Below are 15971 nucleotides of genomic sequence, written 5' to 3' on the forward strand. Positions count from 1 at the left end.
CTATAGGGATTTTACACTTTTATAAGTTCAAGCTCTCTTTCTTTCTTTCACTACACTATTTCTGAATCTGAATTGAGCTCTACTGCGAGCAGACCCTACTAGGGGTCTATATCCTACTACGGACGTGTCCTACTACGGACGTATAGTATAAAGTGCCCCCTCATAGTTTATAGCATGCATGCGGGTTTTATATCTTACTAATTTTGCTTCCATCTAAATTTATTCATGACTTACCAGACATTACTCTTAGGATGACCCCTAAATCTTGAGCCCCAAATTCTTTTTCTTGTTTTTATTTCTTTTCCTTTCCTTTCCTTTTTCTCTTCCTTTTCTTTTTTTCTTTCCTGCCTAAAACTACGAAATACTGTTCACAGAACAGTCCTTTGGTAGGGCAGCCTTCTTTTTCATGCAATTTAACAGCCCAAACGATTTCTAATTCATACAAGCTATATATCGTTGAAAAGAGGATTCAAAGCTCTTTCCAACAAGCTATAATAACACTTATAATTCAATAGATAAGATAGTCAAAACATGAGATAAAATCAGTGGCAAAAATTGCCTCCTCTGTTTATTTGCTTAAGCAGTCCTTGTGGTTCATGCAATATTTAACAATCCAAATGATCCCTAATTCTTTTCATTCCTTATCAAAGATCATATTATTTTCTCATGCACTTATATATATATCTCATGCATCAAATTAATTTCAAATATACAATATAGGTTTAATCTAAGGGCTATTTCATATATCATGCACATAATTAAGCAAAAATTTACTTAATGCAAATTCTTTCATCAATTCATCATTTCTCATATATTCAACACACAAAATCCACAAAGCTAACCCTAGGAATATGAAATGTCTAAAATACCCTTATGGCCAAAAATTACATCATGAATCCTAATGAATTTTTTTATCCATTTAAGCATAAATCACTTTAATTCTAATACCTTACACACTTATATAAGTAAAGGTTATTTAAATAACCCAACTCAAATTACTTCAAATATGTAAAGTATGAAATTCTTACCTTTTTTTTGCTAATTAGGTGATTTAAGCTTATTCTCCTTCTTTTCTTCTTCCTAGCAACCTTAATCAACCAAAAATATAATCATCCATCAAAACCCTAAATTTGACATCTTTTAAAAATTAAACTTCTTACCTTAGAACTGATCAGAATTGATAGATCTACACTTTTTATAACTGGAGGCTCTAGAAATTAGGTGGTTTAACTAGGTTTTTGGATGAATTTTGATTGAAAGAAAGCTTTAGTTCAACATAATGGAGGTTCTCGGGAAATGAAGAAGGAAATGAATAGGTTATGAGTTTTATAAACCTTTTGGACCAATTTGCCCTTCACCTTTTCCATAAATGACTATTTTATCCTTAGCCAATTACCAAAAACCCTTAGCACCACCATATAATTTCAAGTATGCCATTCAATTTTCATTTTAAATCCTTCTAAAATGATCATTTTACCCCCTTTGAAAATTATTGCTCATTTAGTAATTTTCTATAATTTTTTTGCAATTTCTTTAAACAATAAGTTATAAAATCAACTCTAGGGGTAATTTTGGAAGTGAAGTTTACTGACACACCTGAATTCGGATGTTACATGTACCATCCTTCTAATTGCATATTTTTTCATAATTTTGTATTTATAGAGTCTAAGGTTAAATGGTTGGAACCTCGATTTAAAAGTGATTCAATGATCTTGAACCTTTGGTGGAGGTAAGCCTTACTCTTACATAAAGATGTCTACAAACTATTCCAACAATTTGTTGAGTTCTCCCTATTAATTGTCTACTGATTCCTTTATAACCTACAAACTATATAATTCTATTACTTCACAGGGCCATAACCATTGTACAGGGGCTACTTGTTGAGTTTTCACTAACAACTTATGTAATTGTAGGTTATTGATTATGGTTAGTCCCATTCTTCCCTTTGTTCTCTTAAGACATATCTATCCTCCCTTAGTGAAAGTCATCTTTAATTATTCAAAGTTCTATAATATGTCTGCTAAAGTGGAAAGCCATTGACTGCTTAAAATAAGGTCATAGGGGTTTAAGGGAAGGATATGAGGTCCATAACAAGTTACCGTCCTTGTACTCTCAATTCAAACCTTTCTACTTGCATCTGTGGAGGGCTTTTCATCAGCCTATATCGGCGATCCTAGCCATTGCAATTTTTGGTGTAATGTCATTGGAAACCAATAAAATCAAGGTAATAAGGTCATGATTTTTGCTGATTTTAACTGTATTTTAGTGCGTTTTTAATATCAATCCGTGCAACACATATCCATACATCATCCTAAAATGTTTCTAAGTCTCAATTTCATGCAATTTTGCATAAATTAATTCTAACCCAAAATTTGAAATTTTTAACGAATTTTAAGGCAAAAATCAAAGAATTTAGATTATTAAAAAATTCTAGGGTTTGATTCTTCTTTTTAGTTTCTTGATTATAGAATTGCAAGGATAATTTATAAATCATCAACTGGGCCTTAATACCAATGTTAGAAAATTCAATCAACTTTGTAAGTCAAAATACTATAAATTACATACCCGAAATTTGATTCGTTTCTTTGATATGATCCAAAACATAAAGATATTTTCACAACACGATTTGCCTTTGTACTTTGATTGTAGATTTTGTGAAAGAAGAAGAATTTGCTTTGAAAGGAGCTTCTATAAAAACTCAAACTTTGTATTTGTGTTCTTGGAGGGATAAACTTGTGTTTTGTAATTTCTGTTATTATGCAAGAATGCGGTAGTTTTTAAGACATTAAATATGTGTTTAACTGTTGTCTCAACTTCCTCCAACCACCTTCAACAACCATGGGCTGTTTAATTATAATATGAGTTGGGTCAACTGGTAATGGGTGGATCTAAACTCAATATAAACCAATCAATTAAAACAAATAAAAAATACTGTGTTGTTTAATTTCATAGGACATGGCCCACCTAATCACACTTTTTTCCCATTTTTTTGTGGAGGGTTTTTTAAATTAAATGGGTTTGTAAACACAAGAAGTCACCACAAACAAATCCCATCTCAATGAATTTATACAAGGCAAGTCTTAAAAAATGCAGACATGCCATTGCCAAGCACTTTCATTAGTTTTACCATCAAACTTTAATTGGCCAAAGGACTATTTCCCACCCAAGGTATGCTGCATTCTCAAGTTTCCTCCTATTAATTTTGATAATACCAAATATCCACCTATGAACAGTTAAAATTAACAGAACCCTAACCCCTTGAAATTTTATCCCTTTTTGTTTTCCTAAACTTTAAAAACTAAAGTTTTCCCCTAACCCAAGTTTTCAAAACTGCATTTTCCCCCTTAGGGTTTCCAAACCTTCAGATCCAATTTTTTCAGTGACGACTGGTGATCTCCAAGCACCTACTCTCCCTCTCTGATGGCCCCTCCTTCCAGTCGTATACTTCCGACGCTGTACGGTGTCGTCATTAACAAAGACGCATCGTCTTCATCGATGACAAAGCCTAGGAGGGGAAGACACCGCACGGTCGGAAAGAGGAGACGTTGCCTGGAGATCGTCAATCTTTGTCGAAAAACTCAATCCGAAAGTTTGGAAACCTTATAGGGGAACTGTTGTTTTTAAAAACTTGAGTTGGGGAAAAATTGTTAGTTGTTAGAGTATGGGGGTAAAAAAGAAATTAAATTTAAGTTTATTTTTAATTTTACAGGTAAAATGATGATTTTGCTTTTGAATCCGTCAACCTGGCTTTTTTTTTAACAGCCTATGGGTAAGTAAATAAATTTTTCAAAGTTAATGGGGGGAATAGTAGAGGAAGCATAACTTGGGTGGGACATAGTCGTTTGGCCAACTTTAATTTGTCCATCTTATTACTTGGTTGGTTGTTTGACTACAAGACTTTATTAGGTCTAATGAGAAAACAAAAAGTGTGTAAACATACAGTGCATAGATTTGACCAATATGCTTTCACATGTACTGAGGTAATTAATACATTAGTTATTTGTATAATAAAATGTTTGAAGAACATGACAGCTTGGACTTGGAAAGTAAAATCAACATAATTCTAAGCAGAAGCCCTTTATTAACAAACCGTACACAATATATTGAAATCGCACGTCAGATTAAGACGATCGGAAGTAATCGCACAAATTACTGTTCAAATTATTTTTTAAAAAGAAATTGTAACAAAACCTCACGGGAAATAACAAATATCTAACTCTCTTTTGGTATCAATGTATTATCTTAGCCCTGGCGGATCTAAAAATGAAATTTAGAATGCTCAAAGTTAAAATAATACAAATAAATTTTAAATAAAAATAAAAGCAATTAAGGTTATATATAAACTGATCTAGCTTGGTCTCATAAATTGACTCGACTTAAGTTCAGATAAACTTGAATTTATTTAATTTAAATTCAAACCAAATTTAAATAGAAAGATTTAGTTTATTTTTAAATCAAATTGAACTTAAGTTAGAGATGTTCAATTTGAGTACGACTAGATTAATAGCTCAAATTTGTAGTTCGGATTTGTGGCTTAAATTTGGTTTGAATTCATAACTTACTTTCATGATTCATTGATAAATTAACATTGTTTTACTCAAATAATGAGAAAATGATGTTGTTTTTTAAATGAGTCATGAACTAAAATCACAGATTCAAACTATCGATTCAAGTTATAAATTTAAATTGAACTTGAGTTGAATCGAATATTTTTTTATTTAAGTCGAACTAAAGCCACTACTTGAACTAGTGAGATTAGAACACTAATTTTTTTAAATTGAAAAGAAAAACATATCAATTAAATCATATACAAAGGGTATAATATAAATTTTGTCTAAATTTGTGGCCTTTTTAAAAGTCAAGGGCTAGTAACCCTCCTTGACATCATTTACAAGGTGGAGAACGTTTTTCATAAACCATCTTAAAGAGTTAATTAAGAAATATTTTAGAATTGATTCCCAAAAGCCACCTCCAAGAAGAATAGATCCCAAATGCGCGCATATATGAAGTGCCAACTAAACTTAACATTTGTGGGCACATTCAACTTCTAACTCTCTCTCTCCAAATGGATTGGTTGATACAAGACATCGAATCTTTACACAGAATTTCTCAACTTAATCAACAATCACAAGACAATGGAAACCAAATCACAACTCGAACATTATATCAATTTTATGTTTAAAACCTTCTCAATACAAAAAGATAAAAATTTCATTGAAGAACAAACTTCTATTATTTAATCGAAGTTTATAATAAAAATTTCACTGAGAACAACTCCTTTTCATTTTGTTTACGTTCTTATTTACATAGGAAAATCCACTAAGAGTTCTTTTTGGTTCAAACCCAGTACTACCATGAAATGAAAGTTGTACAAAGAAACAGAATAAAAACAACAATAATAATTGCAAGAAGGAAAAGACTTTTATTAATAGATTCAACCAAAACCCCTCTTGTCCTTCAACTGCTATTTTCTTTTTCTCTTTCCACAAAATGAGATAGCAAAAAATTTAAGGGTGGACAATTGGATGTGAACGCCTTTAAACAAGGTGGGCTAAGAAACCTAGAGACTTGATTTTGTGCCGCCCTTACCCCACCACACCCCTAGCTCATGAAATGCATGATTTGACTGGATTTGACTAAAATGCTTGATTTAAGGGTGGACTCAAATCAATGCATGATTTTAAAATGCATAATTGATTCTCCATATTCCGTCTGGAAGATTATTATTTTTCTTTCTTTCTTTCTTTATGCATGAAATGCATCAATATCACGTTTGCGTTGTGCATTATTCAAGTTTTATTGCTTGGCCAATTGAGGCTCTTCCATAAATTGATTTATGACCTCTAAGGTCTCTTGCTCATTTAAGACATAATGCATCTTTAAATATTATATATTATAGTTATCCCTATTAAGTTTTTTGCCCTTATTTAAATAAACTATAATATTCTTAGATGTCATGATTAAGTAGACTATAAAGACATATCAAACACAACATTAAGTAATACAATTATATACATATTAATTGTTACAATTGTATATTAAAATTTAAAATATCTCACATAAGATATAAAATCAAAAGTTTATTATGTTCCCAACCATCTTTTTATCATTCAAATGTTTGATATTTTAAAATTTAATCCAATTGCATCAATATTAATTCTAAATGAGAATTTCATTAAATTTTATCAATCTCAAAGTTCTCACATTTAACATTTATAATATGTAATTATATATATAACATTAATTTATCTATACTATGACTCGGATCAATTCATCATCTCATAACTTTATCCATGATAAAGTTCCTATGTTGTTTGCGATAGCCTATCTGTCATGCACTTCATTGATTTGGTAATAACAATAAAACAATGGATTCTTTTTTCACATTCAATACAATATGTTTGTCTTCAAGAAATTATAATCCATCTACATAATCCCAAATTTTTTTACATTCTTGCCCTAAACAAGATCATGTATCATGGGAGTCCAATGGTCAACCATAGATATAAGTAGACCATATATCATTTTTTTTGGTAAGTTATATCACCTATTTTTTAGTTAAAAGTACGTGACTTTCTTTTAAATTTAAATATTTATGATATATAACCCCAATATACACCATTAGACTGTTAGATGATCTCATGTTATACTTCATGTAATGGTTTTTAGTTAATATGTTTGTCTTTACAAAAAAAAAAGGACAAAAATAAATTACATATGCATTGTAACGATACCATAACAAGGTAATATGTTATCAAACATTGTGATTTTGAAACACTATTATGTGCATGAGCTAGAATAAGGTTTTACATGCTTTTATGTGTCATAAAACCCACTAGATTTGTGTCCACACATCAATCTGAGCACCAACACACTATCACGTATCGGTAGGAGGGTACCATGTGCTCTTACATGCTGAAACAATAACCCGTGTGACCTCACACATTAGAACAAGATTTCATGCCCTAGAAAGGTGTCCCATGCACCAATCATGTGCCAGAACTGAACCTCATTTGCCTCTCCACGTTAGTGGGTGTGAATATGGTCTAGTTAACCCATTTGCCCAATTAGATTAGACCATTGACAGTTTGACTATTGACTATTGACCGATCAACTGACCTGGTGGGTGTTGATCAATTCAGGTTGCTTGGTTGACCAAACAGGTGCCCTGTTAACCAAATAGGTTATGTAATTGAGTTTTCCTAACCTTGATTGTAACTTGACAATGTCGAAGAACCCTAATTCCTATTGTCATTTAATTCACCGATTTTGATCATCTTTCAAGCAAGAAAGCATAAGACTTTTGATCAGCACCCAATTTTTGGCATCAACGTCATCGGAAACCAACAAACTCAAGGAGATAAGGTCATGTTTTTGGCGATTTCAACCATATTTTAGTGCATTTTTAATATCAATCCTTGCAACACATATATAGACATCATCCTAAAATGTTTCTAAGTCTCAATCTAATGCAATCTTGCATAAATTAATTCGAACCCAAAATTTGAATTTTTTTTTACGAATTTTAAGGCAAAAATCAAAGAATCTAGATTATTAAAAAATTTTAGGTTTTGATTTTTCTTTTTAATTTCTAATACCAATGTTAGAAAATTTAGCCAATTTTATAAATCAAAAAACAATAAATTACATACCTGAAATTTGATTTGTTTGTTCAATATGGTCCGAAGCGTGAAGGTATTTTCACAACAAGATTTGCCTTTATACTTTTATTTTGGATTATGCGAAAGAAGAAGATTTTGCTTTGGGAGGAGTTTCTATAAAAACTCAAACCATATATTTGTGTTCTTGGAGGGATAAACTTTCTATTACTATGCAAGAATGCGGTAGTTTTTTGAATATTAAATATGTGTCTGACTGTTGTCTTAACTTTCACTAACCGCCTTCAACTGTTGTGGATAGTTTAATTATAATATGGATTCGATCGATCCATTATGGGTGAATCCAAGCTATCCATAAACCAACCAATTAAAACAAATAAAAAATAATGCATTGTTTAATTTTATAGGACACGACAACCCACCAAATCACACTTTTTTCCTTTTTTTTTTATGGAGGTTTTTTGAATTAAATGGGTTTGTAAACACAAGAAGTCGCCATAAACAAATTCCATTTCAATAAATTTCTACGATGCAAATCATTAAATATGTAGATATGCTATTGCCAAGAACTTTCATTAGCTTTACCATCAGACTTTAATTTGTCCATCTTATTACTTGGTTGGTTGACTACAAGACTGTATTAGGTCTAATGAGAAAACAGAAAGTGTGTAAACATACAGTGCATAGATTTGGCTAAGATGCTTTCACATGTACTGAGGTAATTAATACATTAGTTATTTATATAATAAAATGTTTAAAAAGCATGACAACTTGGATTTGGAAAGTAAAATTAACATAATTCTAAGCAGAAGTCCTTTATTAACAAACCATACAAAACATATTAAAATCGCATGTCAGATTAAGACGATCGGAAGTAATCAAACAAATTACTATTCAAAATATTTTTTAAAAAGAAATTGTAAGAAAACCTCATGGGAACTAACAAATATCTAACTCTTTTTTGGTATCAATGTATTATCATAGCCCTGGCGGAACTAAAAATGAAATTTAGGATGGTTAAAATTAGAATAATACAAATAAATTTTAAATCAAAATAAACATAATTAAGGTTAGATCTAAACTGATCTAGTTTAGTTTCATAAATTGGCTTGACTTAAGTTCAGATAAGCTTGAATTTATTTAATTAGAATTCAAACAAAATTTTAATAGGAAGATTTGGCTTATTTTTTAAATCGAATTAAACTCGAGCTAGGGGTGCTCAACTTGAGTTTGACTCGAATTGATAACTCAAATCTATAGTTTGGATTTGAGGTTCAAGTTTAGCTTGAATTCAAAATTCAAATTATTGTTTGAATTTGTAGTTCGAGTTCATGACGTATTGATAAATTAACATTATTTTACTTAAATAATGGAAAAATAATGTTATGTTGTAAATGAGTTATAAACTAGAATCACAAATTTGAATTATTGATTTGAGTCAAAAATTCAAACTACTGATTTGAGTTGAATTGAATAATTTTTTATTTGAATCAAACTTGAGTCACCACTGGAACTAATGAGAATAGAACACTAATTTTTCAAAAATAGAAAAAAAAAATCAATTAAAACTTATAAAAAGGATATAATATAAATTTTATTTAAATTTGTGACCTTTTTTAAAAGTCAAGGCCCAGTGACCCTCCTTAACACGCTTTTGAATATCATTTACAAGGTGATGAACGTTTTTCATAAACCATCTTAAAAGAGTTAATTAAGAAATATTTTAGAATTGGTTCCAAAAAGCTGCCTCTGAGAAGAATACTAAGAGCCAACTAAACTTGACATTTGTGGGCAAATTTAACTTCTAGCTCTCTCTCTCCATATTGATTGGTTGACACAATACATCGGATCTCTGCACAAAATCTCTCAGCTTAATCAAACAAACACAAGACAAGGGAAACCAAATCACAGCTCAAACATTATATCAATTTTACGTGTAAAATCCTTATCAATACAAAAGATGAAAATTTCACTGAAGAACAAACTTCTATTATATCAATTGAAGTTTGCAATAAAAAATTTCACTAGAGAACAACTCCTTTTCATTTTGCTTACGGTCTTATTTTCATAGGAAACCCACTAATTTTTTTTTTGGTTTAAATCCAGTACTACCATGAAATGAAAGTTGTACGAAAAAAATAATAAAAACAACAAAAATAAAAGCAAGGAGTAAAAGGCTTTTATTAATAGATTCAACAAAAACCCCTCTCGTCCTTCAAAAGCTGTTTTCTTTTTCTCTGCTAACAAATCCTGAATGTTTTTTTAGTTTATTTTTGTCCTTCAGACTCTATTTATATTATTTCTAGGAAGTGTCGTTTTGCTTTTTGTTGTCTTTTGTCGCACTCACGCGTGATCGCTTTCGTATATTTAGCTTACATGAGATTGAAATGGCTTTCTCCCTTTTTATTTATTTATTTATTTTTTCCAAAGGACTTATTCCTACCTAAAGTTCACTCTTTTTTTTTATATTTTTATCCATTAATTTTAAAAAATTTAAATATTTTTCTATTTTAGTTATTATAATCAAAAATAAAATTATTATTTTAAAATTTTATTTAAAACAATAATTTATCCCTATTTCTTATTTTAATTTTGAAAACTAATAATTTCTTTTCTAACTTAATTTTAAAAAATTAGTTTTTCACCATCAACACTTAGGGTTTTTAAAGTTTCTATATTTTTGGGTTGACAACCACGTCCCTTAAAATTCAAAATATTATACTTACACCTCAAAATTTTTTCCCTTTTTCTAGCAGCCATTCCTCTTGATGATTCCCTCTAGTGTGTGTTATGTTTTAAACTTTGAGATGAATGACTGTTAACTCTAAAATATAGAAATCCTAAATAGTAAGGGTAAAAAATAACTTTTTAAAATTAAGTTAGAAAAAAATTGTTAATTTTTAAAATTAAAGTAAAAAATGAAAATAAATTATTTTTAAATAAAATTTTAAAATAATAATTTTATCTTTTTGATAATAATAATTGAAATTAATAATAAATGAGTATTTAATTATTTTAAAGTTAATAGATTAAAACTTCAAAAAAGAATAAACGTTGAGTGGGATAAGTCTTATGGCCTTTTGACAAATCCCGTCATTCGTCAACTTTCTCCCCAAAAGTCAAATCATCATAATTAATTTCCTTGGTTGGATTAAATATTATAGGAAATTAACTTGACCAGCATTTGCATTCACATTTCTGCGAGGAAGTGAGAAAAACACAGCAATATTTTATATTTCAATTTATAAACTATATATATGGTTTCATCTTCCTAAAAGTTCTGAAAATAAAGATGGGTTTTCGTTTTACATGTTTGCTTTGTTTCATCTCTGTTATGCTGATAAACACTGGTGTTGTTAGAGCAACTATATGTTATGACACAGGGAATTTCACAAGTAATAGCACTTACGAGAAGAACAGGAACCTGATTCTCTCATCTCTTGCTTCTAATGTCACTCTTCATGAAGGATTTTTTTATACTGCGACTATCGGCCAAGACCCTGATAAAGTTTATGCTCTTGTGAATTGTAGAGGAGATTCTTCCGCAGAACAGTGTATTAGTTGTGTAAGTTATACAGTCAAAGGTATTATGAACCAGTGTTTGAATCAGAAAGAAGCAGTTGCATGGGGAGGTAGTCCTCAATGCATTGTACGCTATTCAAACCACTCGAAATTTGGAAAAATGGAGGCAGATCCTATGGCTGGTGGCAGTTATGCGAATAATATGACGATCAACATGACACAGTTTAGTCTGGTTTGGAAGAGTTTGATGAATCGGTTGTTGACAAAGGCTTCGGCTGGCTCTAATAATAATACTAGTAAGTTTGCAACTGGAGAAGCTAATTTGACCGACTTTGTGAAGATGTATGGACTGATGCAGTGTACTCCGGATATTTCAGAGAGTGATTGTGACTCTTGTCTGCGCCAATCTGTAGCTTTCTATGAGTCTCACGACTATGGAAAGCCCGGTTCTATTATCATGAGACCTAGCTGTATGTATATCTGGGATTTGAATCCTTTCTATAACGCCACTATTGATTCTACACCTACACCAGAATCTCTTCCTTCTCCGCCACAACTTTTCCCAAAAGGTTTGCGTTAAGATCCTTTCCTGATATTAGTCCATCAGTATGCTCATGTTCTAAGATTCTTTCTTAATATATACTATACTATCTATTTACACTTTATTTATTTATTTATTTATTTTTGGTTTGCGTATGCAGGAAAAGGAGGCATTCCATCTAGAACTGTTATAATCATTGTTTCTTCTGTGGTAGTAATCTTTGTAGCACTTTTTGTTTTTGCCTTCATGTGTGTCCTTTTACAAAGAAGGAAGACAAAGCAAAAGATGAGAAGCAAGCAGGAGGCAGAAGGTATAAACCAACTACCTATAATCGACTTGACTTCATTTCTTTTCTGAGTTCTAATTAACTTGTTACTGCTATTGTCAAGATGGTGATGATATTGATAACGTGGAATTCTTGCAATTCGACTTCAACACAATCAGAGCTGCAACAAATGACTTCACAATTGATAATAAGCTAGGACAAGGTGGATTTGGTGCTGTTTACAAGGTAATATTGACCAAAAATGCATATTAATTGTCCACTAAGATGGGTTAAATTGAGAATTTTTAATACGTTCGAAGCTATACAATTTCAGGGGAGGCTTTCAGATGGACAAGACATAGCTGTGAAGAGACTATCTAGACAATCTAGCCAAGGAGAACTGGAATTTAAAAATGAGGTCCTCTTAGTGGCCAAGCTTCAACATAGGAATTTGGTTAGACTTCTTGGTTTCTGTTTTAAAGGAAATGAAAGGCTTCTCATCTATGAGCTTGTGCCCAATTCAAGTCTAGATAAATCTATATTTGGTGAGGTTTCACAGCACGTTTGCTTTTATTTCTGTGGCCAAAGAACTATTTCCCATCCAAGTTTTAGCCCATTCTCAAAAATATACTCACGATATTTCAAAAATCCAAACACCTACCCATAGACTAATTTGTGTTAAAATTTTTAGTTATAGGTAAGGGTAAAATCGTTATTTTATCACTAAATGTTAAAAACCCTAAAAGTTAATATCATTCTCCCCCCCGGGCCCATATCTTAAAAACTAGCAACTTCACCTCCACCCATAGTTTAAAAAGTTAACATTTCACCCTTAGAGTTTGTTTCCCTTCTCTGACCACTACCATTCCAATCAACTATTGACGCTTTCTATCTATCTTCTAGATCTAGCCATGAAGGACAATCACCCACCACTATGAAAGACAATGAAGCATCATCCATATCTAAAAAACATGACGAAGAGTTGTCCTTCGTCGTTTGAATGAAGGGACAAAGTGTCGTCCTTTATTGTGTTTTCTAGATCTAGATGACGAAGGGTTATCCTTTATCTAAGAAGATCGACAACTGGATTCCCTATGCCACCAAAGATGAAACCTAGAAATGGAAAAAAAAGCAAATTTTTTAAAACTTAATCATGGGAAAAATTGTTAGTTTTCCAAACTAAGGAGGGAAATGATATAAATTTATAGAGTTTTAAGGTTTAATGATAAAATGACGATGTTACCCTTACCTCTAACAGAAGTTTCTAACAAAAGTTAGTTCATGAATGGGTGTTTGGGTTTTTTAAATGTCTTGGGTGGAAAATAGTCCTTTGGCCTATTTCTGTCAATCTTGTAACTTGTTCATGGCAGAAGATTGTATAATCTTTCTACAATCTATTGTTTGGTGAATTTTCAGATCCAATGAAGCGTTTACTATTGAATTGGGAGATTCGATACAAAATCATTAGCGGTATAGCACGGGGACTTCTTTACCTCCATGAAGAATCAAGGCTTCGAGTTATTCATCGTGATCTTAAAGCTAGTAATATTCTTTTAGATGTTGATTTGGTTCCAAAAATTTCAGATTTTGGAATGGCAAAGTTGTTTGAAATAGATCAAACTCAAGGTGATACAAGTAGAATCGTTGGGACCTTGTAAGTATACAAATATATAAAAGAAGTATAAGTAAATAAAATTCTACTATTCTAACCATGAATAATGATTTTCAGTGGATATATGGCACCAGAGTATTTGACACACGGAAAATTCTCAGTCAAGTCTGATGTTTTTAGCTTTGGTGTGTTAGTCTTGGAAATCATCAGTGGCCAAAAAAACAGTTATATTGAAGAGCAAGCACAAGATCTATTAGCCTATGTGAGTAAATACAAGTCATTATCAATATTTTTTATTTCTTCTTCTAGGTTAATCTCACAATTAATAGCCATGAAATCTTTCTCAATTTTTTTAGGCATGGAGAAATTGGACTAAAGGGACAGCTTTGAATCTGGTAGATCCTAGTTTGAGGGTTGGTTCTAGTAGTGAAATGTTGAGATGTATCCATATCGGGTTACTTTGTGTTCAAGAGAATGCACTGAGTAGACCTACAATGGATTTGGTTGTTCTTATGCTCACTAGCTCCTCTCTATCTCTCCCAATTCCCTCGAAGCCTGCATTTTTTAGGCAATGGAACCCTAACACGGATGATTCCAAATCACCATTGTCGGATCACAATGAAAATTACGTTCAAATATCGTTGAATGAGGTTACAATTACTGAGCTAGAAGCTCGTTAACACTTGTTCAAAGAAAAATAGATTTTATTTATAAAATGGAGAGTTTTGCAAGATTTCTTTCTTATAATTATAGTTGATTTCGTTGTACTCGATAATATATTTATTAATGGAGAAAAAGTTTTATGGGATAATCTCATAGAATATACCGTTACAAAAGGGTATTGTAGTTCATCCACTAAAATTAAGGTTACATACTTCAATTTGTTTTTATGTGGGTTATTTTTATAAAAATCCTTGAAAATGTGGTTATTATAAAAAAAATAACCTAAAATTAAAAGAACAAACAAAAATGTGCTTTTGATTTTGAGACGAACTGAGAAATAGAAAGTTACACAACCCAACAACTCATCAACTTGTTCTTGTGTAAGATTTGCATTCCTTGTTTCTGGTACTTATATATTTTATGCAATTGTTTGGGGGTTTCTAGAGATAAATAATAACACTAGTGCTACTTTATCTTTAGGGATATTAAAAAAAATGCCAGAGCCACCTATACAATTCTACCACACTTTTTTTTCATTAAATATTTATACCACAAAGTTAGTTAAATACCTAAACTACCGTTATCTTCTTCTTTATAAACACAAGGAAAAGGCATCATTTTCAACAATAAAAAGCAAAATAATTGTTTTAGAGATCTTGCAAATAACTCACTCTAATCCAAGTCATTGTTAATTCATACCCTTTATCTGACTTTTTTTTTGTATAATAGTTGAAAATCAAAGATTGTATACTAAAGTAGATGATTTAAGATAAATTTATGTTAATATATTGTTGAATGTTTTTATTTGTAAGTTAAAATAGTTAGAGTACTGATTGATAGTTCAATCGGGACTTGGGTCTTGACCGAAAACAAGTTGATATAACATTCATTTTCATAACTACAATCTGAAAATTGTAGGAAAAATGGGTAGACTAGATTGCCTACCCTAGAAAAAAGTAGAAGAGATTGCCTAAGTTGCTTCCCTCTTATTCACAAGGGAACTTGCAATTATTCAAGTTTTGCTTGATAATGCAGGTTTTAAGGGAAAAAATAGAAAAAGTAGGATTTATGGTTTGTTTCAAAGGGCAATTGATTATAGGTGATGATAATGTAATGAAATGTGTCAACAGGAAGGAGAGACCAATCTATATTGACATAAGTGTTGATTTTGAAGAATTTGTGGTGAAAATATGTTATCATCTTAGAATCGATCGAAGTCAGCCAAATATCCACATATTTATTCCTGGTGAGGCATTGATAGGTCTTATTAAGATTCAAGACAATGATGATCTTAAGTTTGTCATGATGGAAGCAAGAAGTTTACAAGAATCAACAAAATTTTGTGTTACTAAGAGTCCTTTTGAAGAAAGAGACAATCAACAAAACGAAGAGGTTAATGAGGAAAAAAGAGAGGATTATCCAACATATGACTTGGCATAATCACAAAATTTTCAAGAGTATGGTGTGAATCATGGTAATGACGATATGGATAAGGATTATAATCTTGAGGGTAATAACAATGATGATGATGAATTTCTATGATTTTATATTGTGATGACACATAATGTGTATGAAACCAAGACATTGGGAGAGGTCAAACCAATTCTTATAATGATAGGGCCGAGTCTAACACGAGACGTCATGGCTTCATAGATATTGGAACATATAAAAGTCACATTAATATTGTAATTTATTTCAATGGGTTCATGAGCTTACCGTGGATGTTGAGAACACAAGTATTAGTAATTA

The 15971-nt window shown here is 31.1% G+C and overlaps 1 protein-coding gene across 1 annotated transcript; it reads left to right on the forward strand.

Moving 5' to 3' along the window:
- The first annotated feature begins 10836 nt into the window (after window positions 1–10836).
- Window positions 10837–14390, forward strand: LOC123230065 (putative receptor-like protein kinase At4g00960). The gene is made up of 7 exons (XM_044656169.1): window positions 10837–11710; window positions 11843–11992; window positions 12072–12193; window positions 12282–12492; window positions 13364–13601; window positions 13677–13821; window positions 13916–14390. Exons 1-7 carry the CDS (start codon window positions 10912–10914, stop codon window positions 14237–14239), a joined length of 1989 nt encoding a protein of 662 aa, XP_044512104.1. The 5' UTR covers window positions 10837–10911; the 3' UTR covers window positions 14240–14390.
- The last annotated feature ends 1581 nt before the right edge of the window (window positions 14391–15971 follow it).

This window comes from Mangifera indica, chromosome 1 (genome assembly GCF_011075055.1).
Source record: "Mangifera indica cultivar Alphonso chromosome 1, CATAS_Mindica_2.1, whole genome shotgun sequence".
Lineage (NCBI taxonomy): Eukaryota > Viridiplantae > Streptophyta > Magnoliopsida > Sapindales > Anacardiaceae > Mangifera > Mangifera indica.

Bases quoted from the DNA above. Each gene is read 5' to 3' on its own strand.
- LOC123230065 (XM_044656169.1), top strand. From the start codon at position 10,912: ATGGGTTTTCGTTTTACATGTTTGCTTTGTTTCATCTCTGTTATGCTG. The intron at 11,993-12,071 runs GTATAAACCAAC...GCTATTGTCAAG, and splicing joins AAGCAAGCAGGAGGCAGAAG to ATGGTGATGATATTGATAAC. The intron at 12,493-13,363 runs GTGAGGTTTCAC...GTGAATTTTCAG, and splicing joins TCTAGATAAATCTATATTTG to ATCCAATGAAGCGTTTACTA.